General features: G+C 34.6%; 1 protein-coding gene across 3 annotated transcripts; it reads left to right on the top strand.

Moving 5' to 3' along the window:
• The first annotated feature begins 7,326 nt into the window (after positions 1 to 7,326).
• Positions 7,327 to 26,301, top strand: LOC120629841 (zinc transporter 2-like). 3 transcript variants are annotated; one of them, XM_039898913.1, is made up of 10 exons: positions 7,327 to 7,709; positions 20,362 to 20,528; positions 21,083 to 21,187; positions 21,489 to 21,609; positions 21,960 to 22,139; positions 22,427 to 22,526; positions 23,218 to 23,376; positions 23,777 to 23,908; positions 25,238 to 25,346; positions 25,889 to 26,301. In XM_039898913.1, the coding sequence occupies exons 1-10, from the start codon at positions 7,447 to 7,449 to the stop codon at positions 26,032 to 26,034; spliced, it is 1,482 nt and encodes a 493-aa protein (XP_039754847.1). In that variant the 5' UTR covers positions 7,327 to 7,446; the 3' UTR covers positions 26,035 to 26,301. The 3 variants fall into 3 exon arrangements, with proteins under 3 accessions (XP_039754847.1, XP_039754839.1, XP_039754856.1); XM_039898905.1 differs by having other exon boundaries at positions 7,328 to 7,709; positions 23,215 to 23,376; XM_039898922.1 differs by lacking the exon at positions 7,327 to 7,709 and adding an exon at positions 13,127 to 13,299 and having other exon boundaries at positions 23,215 to 23,376.
• The last annotated feature ends 219 nt before the right edge of the window (positions 26,302 to 26,520 follow it).

Below are 26,520 nucleotides of genomic sequence, written 5' to 3' on the forward strand. Positions count from 1 at the left end.
GCCGAGCGAACAAAGTAATAACGGGGGCGGGAAATGCGACGCGGTTGATTTGGGTATACAACCGACCGGGTTAGGAATTAAAATAACTAGGTTAGAATTTTTCGGGTTAGGAATTAAAATAACTAGGTTAGGTTAAGAATTAAAATAACCCAGGGCGATCCGAGCGGGGTTAAAAGACTGAATGTAAAATTGCCATTTAGATTTAAAAAGTAGGAAGACTAGTTTTCTTTAACCGATTTCACGGTGCTTTGCCAATTACCAGTGAAGTATGCACGATTCGTTCAAGGCTTTATTAGGTTGCTACATTTGCGAGTGCGACATTGAATATACTGTATATAAGTATCTATGCTAATGTTATTGCACTAGCGACCCACCCCGGCTTCGTACGGGGTACTAATGTGGTGAATAATGACTGTATAAAAATAATTTATTTGACTAACCCACTTTTGTTTCTACCGGCGATCTAATAACATTTTCGAACACAAAACTGTTATTGCGACAACTATGATGGATATATTCCCTCGTGGAATTTTTGTGAGTTCTATTATTATGTAATACATAATTTTTATGTATCGTCAATAGTTTTTTTAGCGCACGAATGCGGCGTCATGAATTATATAGAAATGTTGGTTATATTGTTGCAATAATAAGAATCAATAATCATTTATTCAGGCCAAAAATAATGGATACAATAGGTATAGTTCTTACTTCTTGTAATAAGAATCTTGAGATCAAGAAAGATTTCTTCTTCTCAGCTCAACATCAATTTTACTTTACTTTTAATTTGTTATGTTTATGTGGTGTACAATAAAAGTGTATTCATTCATTCATTCATCAATAGCCTATAAGTTACATCATCATCATCATATCAACCCATCACCGGCCGACAGCAGGGCACGGGTCTCCTCCCACAATGAGGAGGGGTTAAGGTCGTAGTCCACCACGCTTGCCCGGATGGTGGTGAGGATTGGTGGACTCCACATAACTTTGAGAACATTATGTAGTACTCTCGGGTATGGAGGTTTTCCTTCACCGTCGAAGCATGTCATTTTTTTAATAACTTAAAACGCACATTACTTAGAAAAGTTAGAGGTGCGTGCTGGGATTCTAACTCGGCCCCTAGAAAGTGAGTGAGCTCCTACCCACTGCGATATCGTAGCTATAAGCTATAGAATATAAGTAACATTCTTTTAATATAAATATTCCATATCCCGCGACATCTCATTTCTTTACAAGTTTTTTGTTAGCTTAACCTGTTTGGTTATATGTAGTTGAATCTTTGAATTAAATTTTAAAGAAAAGTTAGAGGTTCGTATGACTTGGAATTTCTCACATTAAGAACGGATATAATAATTTAGATTTGATTTGTAAGCCTGTTTTTTGTAGTCGTCTTACACTGTATTTTTAATAAGTTGCCTTCACGCCCATTTTGTAACTACTAAAACTTCTGTCGCACCCCCTGACATTACCGTCAAATTGAAAAGCAACCTCGTGCCCGAACTCTATCTAGAAACTTCTGGGTACCATCAATAGTCTCTAACAGTCCACTGGACTAGAAGACTCTCTGCGGGAAGGTTACTTAAATATCACTTCAACGGTAAAGGAAAACATCGTTAGGAAACCTGCATGCCTAACCGCCTGGCCACAGCCAAAAGCAGCGTGGATTGCGGCGCGGTTTGAGACACGGCAAGCGGTGAGCGGCGAAAACAAATGGTAGACAACTTATTCTTATTAAGAGTTCTCCATAACGTTGTCAAAGGCATGTTAAGTGTTGTATCTATAGCCTATAACAGTCCACTGCTGGACCAAAGGCCTCTCCCAAAGGAAGGGGTTTGTCCATAGTCACCACGCTGGGCAGACAGGTTGGTGATCGCAGTAGATGATACTAGTAGCCACAGAATTTAGAACATACAGAAACCGTGTATACGAGTAATATTGAAGCATCGAAAACCATTACACTTTAGAATGGTTTCTCTAACATACGGCTGGACACTTTATACCATCTAGCAGTTGGCAGTAATTGTTTTACCTCTTTTTTTCTATATTTCTAAGCGTTCACCATAAAATGTGAAAATGGGAAAAAATTTGTGAGCTAGCAACATTCCGCGGGTGTAAAGTGAGTAGTGCGCGGCGCGTAATGTATGTTTGATGATTATATGATTCTGTATGTTCTTTACTCAATAGTAGTAGCACAGAACGTTGTATAACGCTGTAAGGATGTATAAGAGAACGTTTCCGTTCTCTGATATAAATGGGTCCGAGAGAGTCATTGAGAGATATATTTAAAGATAAATAAATAAATAAATATACCTGCTACGACAATACACACATCGCAATCTAGCCTCATAGTAAGCGTAGCTTGTGTTATGGGTACTAAGATGACTGATGAAAATTTTTATGAATAGTATACATAAATACTTTTAATATACATATAAACACCCAGACACTGAAAAACATTCATGCTCATCACACAAATATTTTCCACTAGTGGGAATCGAACCCACGGCCTTGGGCTCAGAAAGCAGGGTCCCTGCAAACTGCGCCAATCGTCCGTCAGCTATTTAGATAATGACAGTTTTTAGCCAAAACATATTTGAAAGTTTAATGTATGTTCACAAAAAAAAAAAAATTAAGAGAAAATGTGACTGCAATAATTTGAACTAGACTACATAAAATAAGTAATTCATTTAAAGGAAATAACTATTAGGATACAATTTTACAATAAACTACCAGTTGATATCTTGGAGATGTCTCTTAAAAAGTTCAAAGTTTGTATTAAACGTAAGCTTATAGAAAAGTCCTACTAAAAGTCCTAGTATTAAGGACTAGGTCAACGATAAAAATGCTTGGGTTAGAATTATCGCTCTAACCAAGTTCCTTCTTCTTCTAATAGTTTAAAATGACAATGTGAGATGGTGATAACACATAAAAAAATACAACCAGCTAAGTTTGTTGTGGGCTTCGACCAGGGCGCGTGGAGCCCTCGTAGCTTTAATTTAAAGTTTGTGAATTTAGTTATCGCCATCAACTCATTTCTATGTTATATTATACATGTAATGTACGGATCAAAAGTGCCATCTATGTGGCTATTTGTGGTGGTAACAACTGTATTCTTATCTGCCGTCACCACACGGCAATACTTCTCGCACTGTACTGGCTATAGGCACATATAGGTAAGTACTTTCCAAAGCATAATGATTGTAATGTGTAACGCACAGTTTACGAGGCTGGACAGTGGACTCGTGGCCTCTAATCGACGTGATCTGATTTAACGTACACAGTACATATCCAGTAACACCTAAGTAACATTGCTGTCATTAGTCACGTAACAATAAGAGGTCATGCGTCGAATTTCCGGTCACCATTATTGACCCACTATAGGCCCACAGTGTGTAGGCACGGGTCTCCTCCCGATTTTTTTTTTTTTTTTAATTTAATGTTCAAAATAAATGTAACAAATATTTTCCAACATAATTGAAAATGTTGCAAGCCGTAGTTCACCAAACTGGGTAATTACGGATTGGTAATCTCCACACGTTAAGGACTATGGGAACATACAAATTACCAGATGAAATCCTTGAGATGTCTCTCAATAAGTTCAAAGTATATATAAAACGTAAGCTTATAGAATATAATAATATTTAGGATACATGTAGTATGATGAAAAAAAGCTTGGGTATGAATTGCTCTAAATTCTAAACTCAAAATTAGCTAGACTGAGATGGTGATAACAAAAAAGACAATTCGGGGGGCAAAGTTAAAATCCCAGCTCCACTATCTTTGTAAGTTCTGTAAGTTTTAAGCAGTTTAAATATCACTTGCTTCAACGGTACAGTAAAACATCGTGAAGAAACCTGCATGCCTGAGAGTTCTCCGTAATCTTTTCAACAGTGTGTGAAGTCCACCAATCCGCAGTGGGCCAGCGTGGTGGTCTAAGGCTTAACTTCTTCTCATTGCGGAAGGAGACCCGTGCCCGATTGTGTGATTAAAAACGAAACCCTTAAGAGGTTATCCCGCTACCAAGTCAGCTTGCATCTGAACTCACCTGGTAAGATTGCAGTCAAGGGTTAACTTGTAGTAGAATTTAAAAAAAATGATTACTATCAAGTGGTAGTGAATTATCACTACCACTTGATAGTACCCGGGACGCTCGGTTTAACGTACTCTCCAAGGCGCATAGGAAAGGTCATGTTCGAATATCCTTTATCAGTCGGCCATCTTCAATCGATTTGCTTAGATGTTGTCGGCGACTTTGCCTTCTACAATCAGTCTTTTCAAAATTCACACATGTCGGTGTGAATTTTGAAAAGACTTTAGTGTTTCCCGAATAAAATTCTGTCCATCTCCAGGATGCAAGCAATGTATATGCGATTAGATTCCTTGCATCCTAGAGATGAAGTTATATTTAGATTATAGAGATATTGTTCCCACTACGCAGCTCTCAGCTCTGTCATTTATAGTGCATCGACACCAAGTGTACTAACTCTTCATTACACAGGTGCTTCTCTGGAATAAAAAGTATCCTAAGTCCATCACCAGTAGCGCGCCACGAGATAATTATCACGAGATAGTTACTCGACTTTTTTGTATACAGATAGACGAGACAACCGGTAGAAATAACACTGTCGTAGCTTGTGAAAGGTGGGTCTGGTGGGAGGGTTTGGCCGCGACTAGTTACCACCCTACCGAAAAAGATGTGCCACTAAGCGATTTAGTGTTTCGGTGCCATGTCGCTTAGAAACCAGTTAGGGCTACCATACTCCCTAACAGGTAAACTTGCCTTAGACTGAATCATTAAAACCATCTTAGACAAGTATCCATTGCATATTAACTTACCACCAGGTAAGATCCCAGGCAAGGGCTAACTTGTGCTAAAATGTGCATAATTTCATTATTATCTTCATGGTCTGGTGGGAGGCTTCGGCAGCTAGATACCACCTTACAGACAAAGACGTGCAACCAAGCGATTTAGCGTTCCGGAACGATACCGGGTAGAAACTAATTGGGAATATGGGTTTAATGTAACTACCATACATCTTAGACTGCGTCACTTACAGGTGAGATAGCATTGAAAGGCTCTTATAAACTGCCTAAGGATATATAATGCAGCAATAATGCATGTTATAAAAAGGACCAAAAATCAAAGATTTGTAACGCAACAAACATATTTTGGTGTGCCAACATGCTAAATAATGCAAACGATTACTAAACTTTACAATTAGATTGAATTTATGTAATACGAAATTGAATCTTTACTAATATTATAAAGAGGAAAGATTTTTTTTATTTGTTTGTACACAATAGGGTCAGAAAGTACTGGACCGGTTTGAGCTATTTCTGCGACAAAAAAAGCTTAACTATCACGTATTAACATAGGCTATAACGTATTTGAAAAAAAAATTGGACATCCCTTAGATAATTGTGCATACATGTATACAATAGATTTATAAAGGTAAACAAAAACCTAATCAATCCCAGTAAATATGACCTTGCAAAATCAGTGAAGGCTTGGCTATCCAGTCTTAGCTATAACGATACTGAAGATATACTAAAGATTATGATGTAAACACATTCTTTCATGTTAGTGCACTGTTATTTGAATATTAAGACATTCATGTTGTTCACGCACGCACACAAGCATCCGCAGTCATATATGCACACACACACACGCTCACACGCGCACACACACACACATACACACACACACACATACACACACACACACACAATAGCTTTCATAAAACATAGGTTTAAAGTAAACTTGGTGCTAGTTTATTTTAAACCTAACATCCGGAAGGACCTACCCTCTGTAACACAGGTTTTCCTTCCGCAGAGGTTAGGGCATTCACGTAAATAGGTAGCCATAACCATATCCTCCTTGCAGTCAGAGGTAAACACCCCAAAAAAACAAGTTTAAAATTCCGGAAAAAATAAATGGAAAATAATATAAAAATGATTGCAGAAGAATTAAGTATCGAAACCGAGCCGTTATAAGGTAATTTCAAGTCTAAGTTCTATTAACTATTATGACCTTAAACTATAAACAATAGTTTAAAAATAACGGATTACTTAGAAGAAGAACTAAAATAAGTTTCCGCGTCTAAACCTAACTTCCTTTGTTTTTAACGTAACGTTCTCGTTTGTCTACCACCGACCCATCGGGCGTTCCCAATGAGCATCGTTCTGTTGGTTACGCAGCGTTTTTACTACGTTTTTACCTTCACCCCGGCATTGAATTGATTGGAAGTTGGATCTCATGAAACTGCCAGAGGTTAGCAATCATGCGGTACGTAAAAGGTCTCACCGTTACTAAAAAAATGGCCTCGATCCACGCATCTAAGGACGATTTCTCCCGAGATGAGCCTCATCGGCATTGGATCCTGCTCCTCAGCACACAACTGCTTCCCTAACAAAATAAAAAACCAAAAAAAAGATTGACAAGTAGCAAAATAATATTGTAAAAACGCGTAAACACCGTGTTCAACGTAAATGAATAAATAAACCTGTATCACCCACAAATGTTGAAAAAAAAGGAACTATAGAAGGTAAAGCCTTCTATTCAACGTAAATGAATAAATAAACCTGTATCACCCACAAATGTTGAAAAAAAAGGAACTATAGAAGGCTTTAACCTTACCGAATGACTAAGAAAGGTTTTTGTTTTTGTTTTAATTCCTACCCTTACGGTTTATCTAGAGAATGAAAGGATATATTAAAGTCCTTCATTTTACAAAATTTTATTATGAAAATTTGCTATTTTGGGTTTAGGTTCAAAATAAAGAAGTAGGTAAGTACTTGTTACACAGTTTCTATAAATATCTCCCTTGAAGTTTTAAGTAGGGGGTAAACATATTTAGAACAGTATTTAATTTCACGTGATATCCATAAATTCGTAATTTTAAATACTTTTAGTTTTGCCTGTAGCTTGATTTCTGGGGATGGGTATAGGTAATTTTTTTTTGTAATTTTATTAGATTTTGAATCTTAATATATTCTTAACCAACAAAAATATACCACCGGGCATATTTGATTATGTCGACCATAACGGTCGGTGCGGTCTAGTTCGAGTCCTATATCCCAACCCGTGACGTGACCTCCGCGCCTTCCCATTCTTCTCATCTGTATGATTGCTCTTCTGTGAAACATTGAAACTAACTAAATTTTTTAGCTACGTTTGTCACGAACTGCCGCCTAACTACTACTCGGCCAAAAGAAATGCTGTATATATTACACAATAGCCAATGAATGCCAGTGTTATTGTTACTTCGGCCGCATTGGAATGTTTTGTTCAGCTGCTGGCGGCATCATAACGTTCGCTAGCCGCCGTTTAACACCAGTCGGTCATTCAAACTTGTAAGATCGACAGTTCGGCTAGTGCGGACTGTCGCGTTCGAGTGACATTTAGTTTTGTACTATAGACGCTCGCGGCGCTGTGAATACCGCGAAATGTCATCCAAAATAATTAACGAGAGTCAGCACGATGGTAAATTGAACGGTTTAAGTGTTGCGTTAACGGACAAAGGGCTCACACCTCTGAGCGGACGGTACAGATCGAAAAGTTTGTCTAGTGATAAGTTAAATAAAACTAATGCGGATCGGGCCGCGATACTGGAGGATGTTGAGGCCCACTACATAACAGAGAGATCCGAGACTCCCGGCTGTTTAGTGATTAAGAAAATTATGGATCAAGGAAATGCAACGCTTGGCGGGTATGTTTATTAACTTGTCTCGTTTTATTAAGTTTTTAGTATATCTTTTAATTACAAAACTAAAATCAAAAGATGTGTGTTGAAATAAATAATAAGAAATTAAACTTAAAATAGATTTTCTTTGCTATCGTATTGTTTTTTGAAACATACTTTACGGTTAAAAGTAATGAAAAGGTTGTTTGAATAAAACAACTCGTAAGAAAAATTAAATAGTGAGAAAATTTCACTACGTATGCTAAACTAACGGTGTATAAGGATAGGAAGGATAGCAAGGTAGGAAGGATTCTAAACGTTTTCGTGAAGTGGTGTTTGCCAAAATGTAAGTAGAATTTAAATTTTATTTACTTTAAAACCTATACTTAATTTATTAAAGTAGATTCCGATTGAACGATGTTTTTTAATTTTTACGTGCCACCCACGTTAAGAGGTAGGAATTGAAAGGTACGACATTTGTTAGCTTAGGTTATTTACATTGTGCCTAAAGTAAATACCGATGTGAGATAGAAAGGGCCTTATTAACGTTGTATTTCATCAAAAGATATTTAGTAGTGAATAGGTACGTAGTGTCTCATTATTAGATATATTTTTGTGGGAGTTAGGGTTTTACTTGGCTTGTATTTTTTAAATGTAGGTAGGTAGATATTTTTTAAAATAATTTGCCCATTTTTTTCCCAATTATTATCGTTCTTCTATGCAGGATATCATGAAGCGGTGAAAGCGCAGTGAGTCCCACTTCACTTTCGGGGGACGGAGTTCGAATCCCAGCGCGCACCTCTATCTTTTCTACGTTATGTGCGTTTTAAGTAATTCAAAATTTCACTTGCTTCGACGGTGAAGGAAAATTCTACATATTGTTCTCAAACTGGCCATCTCAGTTTGCAGCGACCCTGCTTTCTGAGTCCACGGTCGTGGGTTCGATTCCCACTACTGGAAAATGTTTTGTGTGATGAGCATAAATGTTTTTTCAGTGTCTGGATTTTTATATGTATATTCAAAGTGTTTATGTATATTATTCATAAAAAAATTCATCAGTCATCTTAGTCTCATAAGACAAATAAAGATTTATTATTATTATTATATGGATAGATACACTACAAACAGTCGCTTTCCGTGTCTGTATGTTTAACCTCTATTTGTAAACTACGCAACGGATTTTGATACAGTTTTCACCATCGTTTAGATATTTTTTTAGAAATTGATTATTCATATTATAAAGCCTTAAGTTACTTAGCCTTACTTAAGTTTTTAAAGTTATATTTTTTTGGCGCGTTAGGGAAAAATGACTAGAGTAAATTTTTACGATGCGCGCCTTCACAAAAAACCGACACCCTGTAGTTAGCTATAGTCAAAATTTTAGTTTTTCATAAAAAGGTTTGACAGTGTACACTTTCAATTGTCAAAGTCTGCGGGCTCATTCCGCTGATTTAATTTATTTTATTTATTTATTTATATATATGTATCAAAACAAGGTTTACTATGACCCACAAATATTTGAATATATTTAGGTAAAAGTCATAATTTGGCCCTGGTGTGGGTGAGTATCTGACTCCTAACTAGTTAAAACTGTATTTAGGATATCACATATTCTACCGCGGACTAGTGGCGTGTACAGGATTCATGTTTTTAATACTGTAATGTAATGTAAAGTACTTATAAAGTGCACTGCTAAAACAAATCACTTATTTCTTAGAACTAAATATCAAAAATTTCAAAATTCAAAATTCATTTATTTCAAGTAGGCCTAATACAAGCACTTTTGAAACGTCAAGTCTGTCCGTGTGTAGTGACTCTACCACCGGTTCGGAAGGCAGATTCTACCGAGAAGAAGCCGGACCTATTATTTTATCAAAACATGATTAAATAATAGGTCTATAAACTTAACCAAAACTAATTGATTAAATTGTACAAAATCTCAAATTTTAATGTTGATTGAAACTTGGTTTCCAATAATGAGTTTACCAACTAGATAATGCGTTATAATAAATCTATATAATGTATTAAATAACTTGTTTTATTTAGTGATAAAATTTTTGTTAAGTTTTTTTCATGTTACACCAAAGTATAACTTCTAACGCGTAACTTCTAACGTGTACATAAGTACATACACGTTTTTTTTATGTAAGCTGCAAAAACCACTCCACTTTAGAATGGTTTTTCGCAAACGGTTTGTCACTCTATACCATTTAAAACATGACGGTAATTATTTTACCTCCAATGTTCTAAGCGTTCGGCATAAAATGTGAAAATGGGAAGATGGAAAATGAAACGTGCGCGGGGCGTTTTCACCGTTTTTGGACACAATGCGCAGTGCATTAGTGGTTCGTGGTTGAATAAGGATTCTATATGTTCTTAAATTCAATGGGTATTTTGACTTTTAACTTTGCATGTACTCGTAGCTTGTATTCTGAATACGAGTATTTCATACATCACTGGTTTTTTTTAATCTAACGAGAGTTAAGTGTTTTTTCTTTTTTTCTTGTTTTTCTGAAATATGTGGTGTACGAATAAAGAGTATAAATAAATAAGTAAATTTATAAAAATTATCAAACTCAAAATGTATATAATAGGTACATAGGTATTCGTTACAAAATAAACGATATAGGTACCTACTCTGTAGGTAATTCAACATTTTTGTACATTTTGTATTTCTTTCATTACTTATCTATAACTTGTATAATGTAGAAGAAAACATGTAATATGTATTACATAACTAGTTTCTATGTCACAATATCCAAAAGGAGCAAAACAGATGATTTGGCTTGTTTTAATTTCCTAAAATGGCAAAAACCTATAAAATCAAGGACACTGTCGTAAAAACCATTATTTTCGTAATATATTTCGACCTCACTTTGGTATCTACCATGTTAGACAACATTTTCTAATGTCTACCAATTTAGGTAAATCTTAGGTCAATCGTAAGACGTAACCCATTTTGCAACTTGTACCAGTATTAGTATACGCCTGTCTCCAGGTTATTAACTATATTTATTTATTTATTTATTTTCGTTAGAACTACCAACAAAATTAATGGATAAAGCTAGCCTTAGGTTTCTAATGACACATGATTTCACTTATAGGTAGTCACACCATCCACTGGTATATACGATAACTTAATTCAATACAAGAATTTAAACGACAGGTTTAAACTACCTCAAATACAGCCAGTGGCGTGCATAGAGGGTATGCACAGGGTACGCAGATGATATAAAATGGAGAAAATCTCCAGTAAGTACCAACAAGATACCCTACCGTATTCATACTTATATGAATTTTTCGTGAAACTATAAAGAGAAGCACACATAATATAATATCAGAGTACCATAACTGTATGACAGTAGACACCCTACATACGCTCGGATGACATAACTTTTCACACGCCGCGCGCCGATGTTTTCGTATACGGTGTAATTGTTTGCAAACAGACGTACAATCCAAAAACGATTACTACAAGTAAATCGGAATGGCTATTGTTAAACCGTTCGATTTATTAACGAGTGCATTACTGTTTTATATTGGTCTACCAATTAGTCGTATCGTTTTAAATGGTATAAAGGTATACCATTTGAAGTAAAGTAAGCGTTTATTGTATTTAATGTTACTTCGAAGTACTAAAATAAAATATGTAGAACTAGGTGGGTTCGATTCCTACAGCTGGAAAAATGTTTGTGTGATGAATATGAATGTTTTTCAGTGTCTGGGTGGTTATGTATATATTACTAGCGTACCCAGCCCGCTTCGCCGGGCTAGATTTTGCTTTATTTTATTTAAACAATAAACTTACATCTTTAAATTTTTAATTTAAGTCTCATAATGCATTAAATCATTTCTTACTCTCCGTATTCATTCTCTTCTCGAGCGGGTGAAGATCATTATCTACACCCATGTACACCCAACAATAAAATATCACCATAGTGAATAAAAACTGTATTTGACAGTTTGACAGTTCAAAAATTGGAGTGCTCTGATCGTCACCAAACTTTACAGGATTACTCGCCAGGTCTCGGATTACCAGCCGTTTCGGAGCAGTGGCGTTCACTTCATACATGCACAAAAGCAATGCATACCCTAAAATTTTTGTATAACTCATAAAGGGGAAGGATTTTTCAATTTTATGCCATCTTCCTTCTTTATGCATACCCTGGTCAAAAACCCTGCGCACGTCACTGTTTCGGAGCCCATACGAAACATTCCCACACACTTACTCTTTTATATATATAGATAGATAAGCATTTATGTATAATGTTCATAACAAATATTTATCAGTTGTCTTAGTTTTATAATTGAATAGGTAATTTGTAGCGTTACTTACGAAAAATAAGAACTAACTCCTGAGATCGAGCTTGAGACCCAGTTCTCCGCTCGATGACGGTTTATTAACACAGGTCTAAAATAAACTTTGTTCACAATAGCTAAGACTATTCAATAAATTCATGGATTCCTCACTAAAACGGGAAGTAGAAAATGTACCTTGAAAGAGTGTTTGGTTTGAAAATTTAAATCAATTAAGATATTAATTGCATTATCTATCAACTGTTAGATAACAACAATTAATTGGACAGTGTTGATTAGCTCAAGTTCAATTTAAAACAAATTAAAACACAATTAATCGTATTTTGTTTGGTTTACAAAGCCGAAGCAATTTTGTTGAATTTCCAATCATTTTTTTATTTGGTACTAGTCCTATGAAAAATGGTCAATCGCACAGAAAGTAAGACAAAAAAATACTACTACTATGAATAATATTTATAAATAATCTATTAGAAAATGAATATTTTCTTTAATTCCTCTTTATCTGTATTCCTCCAATATCAGTGGCAATTCTGTAGTAAACTAAACTGTAATCTTAACCTTATTGATCCAAAAATAGTGCTGTCCTTTTACAGATAATACCGCGTGAAAAACATTTCTAAACTAAATGGACATTACTTTTAGCCCTGTCCATTTAGTTTAGAGATGTGTTTAACAGTATCGGGCCATTACCTATGGCATCAAATTAATCATACAATACAATACATGAAGAAGTCTTGCTAAACCACGTCACAATAAAAAGAAGGAGTCTCGTTCAGCTACAGGTATACCTTTATTGGCCATTGATACAATATTATACAATTTTATTATAGGGTAGGCTAAAGTTCCTGCTATAGTGATGATCATAAGCAATGATTTGCTTTTACCTTCTTAAAAAAAAGCACTCCCGCGAGCTCAAAATGTAGAATTCGTTTACAATGTCGGAATCGTTTTACAAGACTATCGGAATACGAGAATAATAATAACAGAATATCACCCCACATTTATCATAGTGCTACTATTTGCGCTGAGTCCCTTATCGTCGAATAATGTAAAGTTAAGGAGCGCCCAGAGACGATAGTCAATGCTTCTGGAGATAACAAACTAGTGATAGAACGTATTAGTACGTTTCGAGTGATGCATGCCACTAATTGATTTCCTATCACTTTGACATTTGACCAGATATTTCTTTCAGTGTGAATTTTAATATGGGATTGGGGGCGTAAATATAAAAGTTTAAAAGAAGAAAAAGTTTAAATCCTTGATTTGTGACTATGACTGAGGACAAGAAGCCGTTGCTACTGTAAGTACGTCTTTGCAAATTTGCAGTGTTTGTTTAATAGATGTCACTTCTTCATGAAGAATCAACTTCTAGGTCTTAGCGTGTTTCATGACTATGAATTTCGTACATTTTGCTTTGCAATTTTTTGATATTGGAATACTTATACACGTGTTCAATACATTTATGCTTTTCATTTTTGTGCAATTTTGAGGGGTTGGTTTTTATATCGTGCGCCACGAATTTCAATAAAATGAGATGTACATTTGATAGAGGACTGTCTCTTTTCCAACAAACTGCTTTTCTTTTATTGAGCAAATGCGTAGTTTTAGTGAAAACCGAAAATGAAAAATTTAGGGAATGAAATTCAATAATATCATAAAAACTTTGCGAAACTGAATTTTATTTTTAGTGTCGTATCGATAGACAGGTAATGACGCTTCATAGCAAACTGCTTTTTTTCTGAGGAAATGCGTAGTTTTTATGAAAATCGACATTGATTTTTTTTTGAGGTTATTTTGTTATTAAAAACGCAACTTTAAAAAAAAATTTAAAGTCATTGTCGTATCAAGAGCTCTAATTATCCCGCACACACGCGATATTAATAATTAATTCATTATTATTGTGCTTTTGTGGCCCAAAATGCATTTAAAAAACTAGGTTAGGTAAGGTAGAAAGTTATAGAACCACTCAGAGCCGAGCGGAGCGGAGCGAGGCGTTCTCTATAGTCTATAGTAGTATATTGTAGTAAAAGATAAACATAACCTCAAATTGTGAGTTATAAGTATAATTTTTTTTCAAAAACTAGACATTTCCTCAAAAAAAACGGTACCCCATTTAAATATACTAAGGCTTTAAACTTATTGAGGAATGGTTTTCTTTTGGCATTCGTTACACATTTGTACCTACGTTCATTATGAACGTATACATCATACCTTTCTTGGGAATTCGTAGATCTGGAAGTTTCTAGAGCATTTGCAAACATTTATCTACTGAGAGCTCATAAGAAGATGGATGTATTATTTGCACACGTCAATCTATCAATGATTAGTGAACAATGTTGCTTACACGCGCTTCAACGACAAAAGTAACACGACAGATAGACAAGTATACAATTACCACGTGTTAGTACTTGTCTTCAGACTTCCTAAAACTGTAGCTGTCCATTCCACATTTAATTATCACTTTTAATTTTTCTGCACATTGTTTTGTCTAAACTGCGAAGTTATTTTGTATTTATGTTTCCATTTTTCTGAGCACATAACTAACGTTTTTTTTAAATTTTTTTGGCACGTGGAACTAATGTTGATAGATTGTCTTACCAAATTACAAATAAAACTTTACACATTTAAAAGAAAATTAGTTTACGCAAAGTACTCTTAGCGTAAATCAATTTTTCCAGATTTTGGACACCTTTGATTTAGTATCAAAAATTGCGTGTTTATAACATTACTTCCATCAGATTCTTGTACAATATCATTCTCTATCTTCTATATAATACAAAAATGCTGTTAGTCGTACTAGAGTTTCGACTGGACCGATTTGGCTCAATTAGGTCTTGAAATATACATGGAAATCTAGAGAGGGCTTTAATGGCGAGAAATGTATTCTTATTCGATAGTGCGAATCTGTCATTCTGTCACCATCTCGAGACGGTACGAAGTTCGCGGAGACAGCATATACTAAATAATATTTCTTTGGCCATCTTTAAATGCAACATTATTGATTATATCCTGTAACACCAAAGAAGGTCAGCAATAAGGTCAATAAACCTACCCATTCCCGGTATCTGGCATTAAGAACTTCTGTAATATTTTTACGATTGGTATCGGACTGATAACGGTTACCTGCGCACCAGATAAGCCGCCGCCGAAAGGTTCTTATATTGGTCAATAATTCATGTATTGATTGCAAGTGTTTTAACGCGATTCCTTCCGGATATCACGAATATATTTTTAACAACAAAGTCTGTCTGTGATTTGTTGTTGGATTATTGCATATATTCAAGTGCAGTACAAGTATACTTCAATCTTACGAAGACACTCAAGTGCCTATAAATGATTTTAGTATCTTGATTATGATTGCATATTTGGAATTAATTATGAGAATAGAAAAATATTGAATAAATTAAGATTTTCATTAATAGTTCCGGTATTTTTGCTATTTTTTCGCAATACGATTTAGATTTACTAAATTTGTTATTAATAATAAATTTATTTAACCAAATCTTCACTTGATTTATGACGTATTGTAACGTAGTATATATATTGAGAAATTTCAAATACATACAAAGTATTCTTTCCAACATCAGAATTTCATTCACCAATAATAATATATAGAACTTGAAGTGAAGAAGCGAACTCTAGGCAAATACGGTTCGGCTCGGCCTACACCTATCAGGTCTGTTAAGAAAAATGTCAGTAAAACTGATCACTTTGTAACCTTCATATTACCTGGGATGGCCCTTGACTCCGTTCTTACATAATATCTGTATTTAAGAAGCTTAGTATTAAAAGGCAAATAATTATAATGACTTATGTTTGTAAGTATAAATATTTGACAAACCAGATTCTAATAAAATACCACGAGGTATGCGTAGACATTGAGAACAATACATTGTTGTGAATACCAATCACTTTACTGTTCAGAAGGCTATGTGTCTTTGCTATAAGCCTTCAGTGTATTTTATGAACCTAGTAATTATAATTTAGCAGGTAAGTACTATTTACTTACCTTTATTATGTGATATGTTTGGCTAATTTTTATTATGGGCTTTAATCCAGGTAGTTTTGTAATTTAATTACGTACTAGCTAGGGGCAGGCTGACCCTCCATAGCACCTGTGTGCGAAACATATAAAGCGCCTCCTTTTTTTCACGAATCATTTTCTGTTTAACTAACTGCCCGCGTTCTTCAGCCACGTTTATTATGGTTTTTTACAAATTGTGAGCCGTTGGTTTACGTGGGATAAAAATTTGCATGTTCTACTCTCCCTCTTTTCAACTAACTCTGTGCCGAAAATAAAGTTAAATAGTTGCTTAATTAGAGGGTTTAAAGGAAGGACAAACAAACAAATAAGCATACACACTTTTCAGTATTATTAGTAAGGATTTCAAACGGTTACATTTTATTTTATCTGTCTGTTGATAATATTCAAATGTTTACTATTTCACACGGTCGCGGTGTGCCGAGGCTGAAACAATATTGATAAGATTGCATTTAGTATGTTATTAACACCAGTGAGATCTTATTACAGATAGAGGTTCTAGCTTAAACATAAATATTATGACGTCAAATAGACGTGACGTTTGTTACAGTCGTTTTTTTGAAGTGGTTACCCACTTTTCATAACTATAAATTCATATTTGGCAGATATTTTATTTAATTGATTAGGATTTGTATAAATGAGCTTATAAGTTTCAAGAAACAATTAAAATTATGATTGATTCACAACCAATGTTTATGAATTAAGTTGGTACCTATTCGGTGGGTATTTTGATATTAATTCGGAAGCATTTTCGATGAATTGAATTTCAGTCCTGTATGTACTCGGAATGATGCAAAGATACCTCCCGGTGTCTTAGTCTTTATCATGTGTTTACTTTAGCCTCACTTGAAATAATAATAGTTAGATATGAACTAGTGAATCCGTTCGATACATTGTAAGCTATGTTACGCTGAATGACGTTAAGAGTTTAATCATTTGAAAAATAGTGAACCTTTTTCCTGGCCCCACGATTGAAACTGATTGTGAGTGTGTCATGTAGCTTATATAGCAAAGTCAATATGTACTTAATGTCTAAATGTCTTTGTAATTCATGTATTTATTTAAAAAATGGGCGATTCCAAAGTAGGGATTTATACATTATACAATTGAATTTATTTCAAATCCTGAGTCTCGTCGTTACCACGATCCATGCAACTGGTTCGAAATATCGACAACTCCAAAAATATTATATACCCGTTGAACTATATTTCAGAAATGTTGATTACCCACGAAAATCTTACTTTAAAATCTTTAATTATTTAAATCTTTTATTATAAATGTAACATTATAGATTTTGCTGATTACATTGAAATTGAAACAGTCTGTCGTCTTTAGTCAGACACAAGGCAGTGCAATACAATCAATTATTTTAAATTAATGACTATTCAAAACTCGACACCTATATATATATATACACTTACACCTTGCGCTTAAGACTTCATCGTTTAAAATCTCAATTTGCTCTATTGGCATTATTTAATAAGTACTGATAATGCTTAAGGAACAATTAAAACAATACTGCGCAAGTATTTTTAAACTACCAGAAATTTTATCACTGAAATGAGTGCATCAGGTGACAAAATGGGTGTTTACACTAATCAACAGTAGCTGGATTTTATGTTTACACAATAGCTGGTTTAAAACTGTCTAGTATAGAAAATCCGGTCACCTGGACAGTGCGGACTCTAGATAGAGTATCATCTTACAGATTAAGACTATGTAATTTGTTATACTAATTAGATAGTGACATTTGTCATTCATGGCCCTGACTTTGCTTGTTTTCATGACACATTGGTACAATATCAATTTGTATTGATAATTTATAGAGATTAATTTGTTTGCTTTCAATCGACTTATTTGGCGATTAATATAGTTCAACTTTGAACTAATCCCACAAATTCATTTTTCAGGAGTTCCGGTCTCATCCGTTCTACACCTTTAATTGAATTAAGACTTTTATTTTATATAAGAAGATGAGACCGAAACTCCTGAACACAGAACGGACAATATCCATCAGCCCTAGATAAAATATTTAAATTCTTTAGATGAATTGGGTTTTTTTAGTAAAAATTATATAAGTACTTCATCATATCGACCCATTATCAGCCCACTACAAGGCACGGGTCTTCTTCCATATTCCTTAACCCCTTCTCATAGGTTAAGGCAGTAGTCCACCACGCTGGCCCAGTGCAGATTGGTGGAATCCACACACCTTTGAGAGCATTATGTAGAACTCTCAAGCATGCAGGTTTCCTCTCGATGTTTTCCTTTACAGTCCAAGCAAGTGACATTTTTAATTACTTAAAACGCTAGGTGCGTTTACAATAGTTAGAGGTGCGTTCTGGAATTCGAACTCGGCCCCCCGAACGGGAAGTCGAGCTCCTACCCACTGTGCTATCACCGCTTCATTTACATAAGTACTTAATCTAAATAAAATATTATCGAATTGAGAGCGATCGATACTTTATTTACTTTAAAAATATAAATTTATTACGATTAGGGCAATTTTGTTTGATTAAGTAATTTAAAAAAAGTCTGTCTTACTTGAAGTGGCCCTAAACCGGCTCAACAAATGGTTAAGATGAGAGATTCTACCAAGAAGAAGGCGGCAAAAAGTACAGCAGTTGATCTTTAGAGATTGTACAGTTTAGCCATCATTTTCATATCTTACATAGGTATGTGTAGATGAAAAACGATACGATTGCTTCCAAAATAAGGTGCACCAGTATATTCGACGGGCGATTCGCACAGTGGGCAGCGACCCTTTTTTCTGGGTCAAAGGCCGTGGGTTCGATTCCCACAACTGGAAAATGTTGTGTGATGAACAGGAATAAGGAGAAATATAAAATTTTTGTAAAGATTTTGATCCTGTTACGCCAAAGAAGTATAACTTCTATAGCGTGTATACATAAGTACACACACGTTTTTTTTTATAAGTATAGAGTTTTAACTCTACCGAATTGAGGATCTTCGTCGTTTTACGAAGTCGGTAAAAAGTAGGTAAGCGCATTTGATATGTTATCTATTGATACTCAAACTATTTTCATGTTATGATTATTTCTTATTAGTATCGGTACTTTGAATGGGACAATTAATTTATATTTAGTAAGATAGCGTTCTTTAATACCTATTTGATAAGATCAGTCGAATATGGGTTAGAATTAATAACTTGGATAATATATTATATCTACATAATAAAATAGAACAATCTGGGTCAAAAATTAAATAAATAATAAAATAAATATATACTACGAAAATTCACACATCGCCATCTAGTTCCAAAGTAAGAATAGCTTGTGTTATGGGTAATACCTAATACCTAAACTGATGAATATTTTTATAAAAAATATACATAAACACTTATAAAATACATATAAACATCCAGGCACTGAAAAACATTCATGTTTTTCACTCACAGATTTTCCAGTTTTGACTTAGAAATCAGGGTCGCCGTCCACAGCGCCAATCGGGCGTCAAATATTGTTAAAGTAGAATCAACTATTGGTTTTCAAACCACGTTTCTATCTAGAACCAAATAGTATTTCACCATTTTTATTTACACTAAATATCATGCCGTGGGAAGAATCCAGAGCATACAATGCAGTTAAATTGCAATAAATGCCAGGCTCATTGTTGAAATTGTTCTTGAATAGTAATACGTAAACAATCGTAATAGGTAATGCATATTGGCTTCTGTGACGCTGTTTACTTTGTATGTTGCATTGATAGCGAGTGACTATAAACAATTTCGCATATATATAAATATATGCATATACGTTGGAGAAGCGGTGATAGCCCAGTGGGTAGGTCTTCGACTTCACAGTTCCAATCCCAGAAGGGCTAGCACGGGCAGGAGATAAAAATTATATTCCCCCTTTAATATTTTCATCTGATAAAGCACGGGAACATGGAATAGCAGAAGTTTACCCCCCTTTATTATTAAAACTATAATATTTGGATATTATTTCCACTGGTGCACCAGTGCTCTGAAAGTTGAGAAAGCTGTGGGGGAAGATCAATTTTTATTCTTTTGCCAGGGATATAATTGTCTCCTGCCCATGCTAGCCGTGCAGCAAGCACCTCTAACTTTTCTAAGTTATGTGCGTTTTAAGCAATTAAAATATCACTTGATTGCTTATACGGTGAAGGAAAACATCGTGAGGAAAACTGCATGACTGAGAGTTTGTCCTTAATATGCTCAAAGGCGTTTGGAGTCGACCAATACGCACTGGGCCTCTTCTCATTGTGTAGGAGACCAGTGCCCTGTACTGTAGTTAATAAAAAAAAAAATTATATTATATTTGTACGTATTGTCCACAGGTTCAAAGATGGCAAAGCGACATACGGTTCAGACACCCCCTCCCGCGGCAGGCGAGTAATCTTCTGCGTTCACGGGAACCCGTCCACCGGCTGCTGTGCGGTCATCGAGACCACTGCCGATGGTGAAGATGGTGATATTAGGAACGGAAGCATCAGTGATGTAGCGAGTAAGATAAAATCCTTTGAATTTCATGCAACCTATTTTTTTTACAAAGTAGCAATAAATCACTGGATTTATGTATTAACCTCTGCCAAATTTTATTACGATCACCGACAGTGAAAATGAATTAAATAAAATATTTAAAAAATGATTTTTATTCCGTAGTTGTTTTTTTTTAAATATATGTATAGCATCCACAATAAAATCAGTTTCCCTACTAACATTATATGTTAGAGTATTTCATGTATTTAATTTTAAAAATGGCTGTGCCTAAACTGGTCATTCATACGTTACATTATTTAATTAAATTAATAATAAATTTTGTATTAAAAATGCATGACTATAATATACGAAAAACGCACTTCTTTGTGAGTAGGGTTTGTGATAAAGATTTATCATTCCGGTGTTATGTCGCGTAGAACCGATTAGGGGTTTAAATTAACTGCCATGCCCCAAACAAGTTAGCCCGCTATCATCTGAAACTGCATCATCAGCTATCACCAGATGATCTCACTGCAGACGCTAACTTGCATTTGACGTTTATATTCTGTTTTGTTCCAGGGCATTGTCACAGATCAAGAAATGAAGAGATAGATAAGCGTGCGAGGAGAAAACTTATTATAGCTAGTATATTATGTGTTATATTTATGATAGGAGAAATTGTAGGTGAGTTTGAATTTATTTAACTTTACTAGTGTATGCTTTAGTAAAAAATTAATAGTACCAATTCGATAAATTAAAAATAATTTTAAAACAGTGTCATCTTCAGTATCGTCTTTGCAAAAACTGCTTATTAAGTCCTTCCAATTGAGTTATTTTTTTAAAGTCTTGCACAAGATTGTTGGAAAAAATGGTACCAAATAATAGCTGCTTCTTAAAGACCTTGACTCTACCATTAATAATAACTGGAATGCCTTTGATCAACATTAAAAGTGGAATCTAAAATATTTCTTTATTTTTATTATAGGTGGATACTTGTCAAACAGTCTTGCTATAGCCACAGATGCAGCACATTTATTAACAGACTTCGCCAGTTTTATGATATCGTTGTTCTCCCTTTGGGTTGCTAGTAGACCCGCGACAAGAAAGTAAGAATTTAATTTAACTTAATATTTTACAACAAATGTAATGACTAAGCAAAACAAAGAATCAAAAAATTTTTTTTATAGATTTAAGAAATGCTTTTGACTCTGTACCCCACGCTTCCATTGCAATTGTCACACTGATCTTTTTAGTTAAGAGTTGCGTTACCCAAGGTTTTGAGTTTCTCTTCACGTATGATTAAAGAAAGAAAGAGTTCTTAATTTAGTTTGCGACATTATTTTTTATGCACAGAAGCAGGTGTTACTTTCCGGAATTACATGATGTACAATGAATTGCACGTCATAGAGCATAGCTAATAGGGTATTATATTAATTGTACATGACTTTGTCTTCAGGATGTCATTCGGCTGGTACAGAGCAGAAGTTATCGGAGCTCTAACGTCGGTTCTATTGATCTGGGTGGTCACAGCGGTGCTGGTATATATGGCTGTGCAGAGAGTCATCTACAAGGAGTTTGAAATAGACGCCACTGTTATGCTTATCACATCTGCTGTGGGCGTTGCGGTAAATCTCATGTAAGTTTACATTTCTATTCCTGCAAGTATTTAGGCTTAAAGAAGATAATAATTGGATATAGTCTCACTTACTTACCATTTCATTATTGTCCATTTTATTGTTGTAGTCGTAACCATATTTTTCCTTAGCTCGAAGAAAGAATTTCTTAATATTATTATCAAAAGTGGTTTTTACCGATAAGTATAAAGTTTCTTATAATAATACTTTATCAAACTTCATATTTGATACGTAAATTTGAAGAATTTGGTTGTGATCTATAGTGACGATTTTTTTTTATTTATTTCAGTATGGGTCTTACGTTGCATCAACATGGTCACAGCCATGGCGGCGGTGGTGGTGGTCATGGTCACACTCATGGTGGAAACAACCCTGTACTCAACAATAAGGTAAAAATATATCAGTTACAAATTATCATTCGGTTTCTTTTTTTCTTTCTTCTTTGTTCTATTCTTCTTTCTAACGCCAAAACAGGCGTTAGTTGTATCATTTATAAAGAAATGTAGACATAATTTCTCGACTAAAAATTTTATGAAGTATATTAATAACGTTTATCTCTCATAACAATACTTAATTATCATTAAGTGGCTTCTTATTAAGTAGTCAATCATTACATAAGTACATGTATTACCCAGCCAGAGATAACGTAGATTACAAATTATCATCCCTGTGGATACTGATCTACAGTAATTTATTTTTACAAGATACATGAGAGATATAAATAATACAGAAACTGTATTTTTATCTGATACAGAAAGTAAAAAAGGGTTTTTTTTATTTGCAATGGTACCATCATAACCAAGAGCTGTTAGCAGTATCTCTCGTTATAGCATGCCTTTTCGTACGCCTGAAAGAGATTGCTATATAGTAATAAGGCCGCCAAATTGTAAGTTCTACCTTATTCTGCTATTGTATATGTATCTTTGTGAATTTTCTCTGTAGTGTACATTAAAAGTGTATTCAATCATTCATTCATACAACAGCCACTACATTGGCCTTCTTCATTAACTTTAATCATAGACCAATTTACAATAGATAAACCAGAATATTATGTTTATGAAAAACTATTTCTTTTAGCAGAAGGAACGTGGAGACTCCGATGTTGAAAGTTCTTCATCCCACCAACATGACCATCAACAGACTGAAAATATAAACGTTCGAGCCGCCTTCATCCACGTCCTCGGCGACTTCCTCCAGAGCTTTGGTGTCCTGGTAGCAGCTATCGTCATTTACTTTAAGGTAGGGTTTTTAATAATATTCCATTATCGGCCATCCTGAAAGCAAAGTTAATCGAGACTTTTTTAAATTTTGGGTAGTTAAAAGTCGTTTTTTAGTGTTCTGCGGCTGGTCTTCTTTATTGTCCAAGATTAATATAAATTTTCGTATATTTATTGTGACTATTGTCTATCTGTATTTCTTATTCACGAATTAATGAATGTCTATAATAATTACGATTTTCCATTTAGGTAGACATTGATATGATAATATTCGCCTATCCAAAAGTTGATAACACTGGTTTGAAACGTGCAACAGATAAAAGTTTCATGTGTGCGAGAAGCCATAATACTCCTTCTGGTTCTTTCTTCAAGGACCTTCACAGAATAATATGATAAATAAACGAATGTGTTTCTCTTTACAGCCGGATTGGAATCTCGTGGACCCCATCTGTACGTTCATGTTCTCGGTGCTGGTGCTTATCACGACATTCAACATCATCAAGGACACCCTACTGGTACTGATGGAAGGATCTCCCAGGGACGTCGATTTCCAGGTAGCTGTCACCAGGCTTTCTTTGTACAAAACATTTAACCGTTTACATTAAGAAATCGTAAACCTTATAAGAATGCTAAACATTGTAGCTAAAGTAAAGGTAAAATATAAATGAGACATTTATTCACTGTAACATTCTAATTGTAGAGTCCAGCTATATGACATACAATTTTTGACCCGCGATGGCCAGTTGATTACTACTTGAAATATGGATTTTGGACATTCTGGCAAATAATTCATATCATTATTTCGAAAAGCTTATTAGACATAAGTCTTAGATTGTTAACGACTTTTAATAGTATGTATATATGTACTTACTCATTTATTGTATGTTAAAGTATTTAATTATGTAAGTGTTGTTATTATATATATTAGTTTATTTTTATATTTATTTATTTATTATATTATTTACTTTTTATCTATTTGTGCACACTAGTTTATGTATTGGCATGTAGTTATTTGCATGTATGTATTTTAATATTTGTACCACCAGCAGTCTATTCTCCTCTTCTTTTTTTTTTTCCTAATTCTAAGGTTGCCTGGCAGAGATCGCTATTAAGCGATAAGGCCGCCTTTTGTATTACTACTTCTTTCGATGTTTCTGTTTTTGTTATATTTTAAATGTTGTGGTATACAAATAAAGAGTTTTAATAATAATAATAATTGGTATAATAATTTGAGGTTGGTGTCTTTACTTGATTTCGATATGTGATTAGTTAAGGAGTTGACAAACAAGTGCCTTAAAAGGCGGCAACACAAAGCGGTTTCTCTGGTGCTGTTGATGTTGATGGACAGCGGTGTTCATTTAACATTTTTTTCAGTGTGTCATTGTCATTGTGTCCAGAAAGCAGCTGAAACAGAATATTGCTAGCTAACAATCTTTACCCCATTTTTCCATTTTATCGTAAACGTTTAGAACATTAAAGCTAAAATAAATACTTCCAAATGCTAAATGGTATGAAGTGATCAACCGTTTGTTCTAGAAACACTACGAACTAAAGTGGAGTGTTTTTTTATGGCTCATTATTAATCGTGTAGGTACACGGTTTTTGTGTGTTTCTTCTTTGTTCGATGCTAAATCTTAATAGCGCGTGTGTGAATGTACGTCTCTTTGTGCTATCTGGATGCACAAACTTACAAGTGCAGATTTTGTTTGTTTTTGTTTGATTAAAATCGGTCCAAGATGGCCGCCCGCGCGCCACGACAAAATCATACACTACGTCCAAGATAGCCGCCACATGGAATTGACTAGTAGAATTATTTAAACAATATTAAAAGTAGGGGTTTATTAAATTTTTATATTTGAACACATATATCATATTATTTCCAGGAGGTAGCCAACACGTTCATGTCATTACCGGGAGTTGTGAGGATACACAATCTTCGGATGTGGGCTTTGTCGTTAGATAAAACCGCCTTGTCAGCCCACCTTGCTATACGTAAGTACTAAGATTATTGTCATCTTTTTTAGGTACATAGTATAAAACAAAATCGATCTTTCAAACTATGCAACGGATTAATACAGTTTTCTCCAATACATAGTTTGATTCAAGAGGAATTCAAGTAAAACTGCATTGTTTTTTTAAAATAATTATACAATACTTAAATAAAATAATTACACCCCAAATTAAGCGTAGTTTGTGTTATGGGTACTAAGATGACTGAAGAATAATTTAATATACATAAATATTTATATTATACATAATATAATATATATAAACACCCAGACAATAAAAACCTTCACGTTCATCACACAAACATTTGCCAGTTGTGGGAATAAAACCCATAGCCTCAGACTCAGTGGGGTCGCTGCCTACTGCGCCAATCGGCCGTCAATACAATATTCGAGCGATTCTTTGTTTCTATCATCATGCCTGTTATAACAAAATCATGAGCTCCTTCCTTTTTTTTAAATAAATTGACAAAGTCTAAGACACCGGGAGGTATCTGCACTTTTAAAAAAATGATTCCATATTTACAGGATCCGGTGCGAGCCCACAAAAGGTTCTGGAACAGGCGACCCGGTTGGTCCACGAAAAGTACAACTTTTTCGAAATGACGCTCCAGATTGAAGAATTCAACGACGGCATGGAGGCTTGCAGCCAGTGTAAAATGCCGCAGTCGTGATTGTCCATTCCATTGAAACTCTAGAGGCTGATTGTAGTTTAGGAACAAGATGCACAGAAAAAACAACCACTTACTTAATGAAAAGTCAAACGTTTGGTAACAGCGTACCAGAATTGCAAAAGTTGGCGTCAGATAAATATAAGAATACAAAATATAATCAAGCTAAGAATAATAAAGTTACTTCTTAACAAACTATACTGTGAAGTGTAGTGTATACAGACTATTTATGTGGTTTATAAAATATCGTCTGTCTTGCGTCAGCTGTGAGCTGCATAAAAAATATTTTAAGTTGTTAATTCTCGGCTGGCGTGCCCATGCCCGGGCAAGCCTTATAACTGGTAATTTATTGGTCATTATAAATATACAGTACTGCTCTATTTGCGAAACTTCTGGATTAAATAATATTATGGGAAGTTAACCTTAAAACTGTCAGCAAACAACAGGTGCAGGTGAATAAATGTTACATAGTCTAGTTGTAATCGTAAT

This window comes from Pararge aegeria, chromosome 2, assembly GCF_905163445.1.
Source record: "Pararge aegeria chromosome 2, ilParAegt1.1, whole genome shotgun sequence".
Classification (NCBI taxonomy): Eukaryota; Metazoa; Arthropoda; class Insecta; order Lepidoptera; family Nymphalidae; genus Pararge; species Pararge aegeria.

Bases quoted from the DNA above. Each gene is read 5' to 3' on its own strand.
- LOC120629841 (XM_039898905.1), top strand. From the start codon at position 7,447: ATGTCATCCAAAATAATTAACGAGAGTCAGCACGATGGTAAATTGAAC. The intron at 21,610-21,959 runs GTAAGAATTTAA...CTTTGTCTTCAG, and splicing joins AGTAGACCCGCGACAAGAAA to GATGTCATTCGGCTGGTACA. The intron at 23,909-25,237 runs GTAGCTGTCACC...TATTATTTCCAG, and splicing joins CCAGGGACGTCGATTTCCAG to GAGGTAGCCAACACGTTCAT.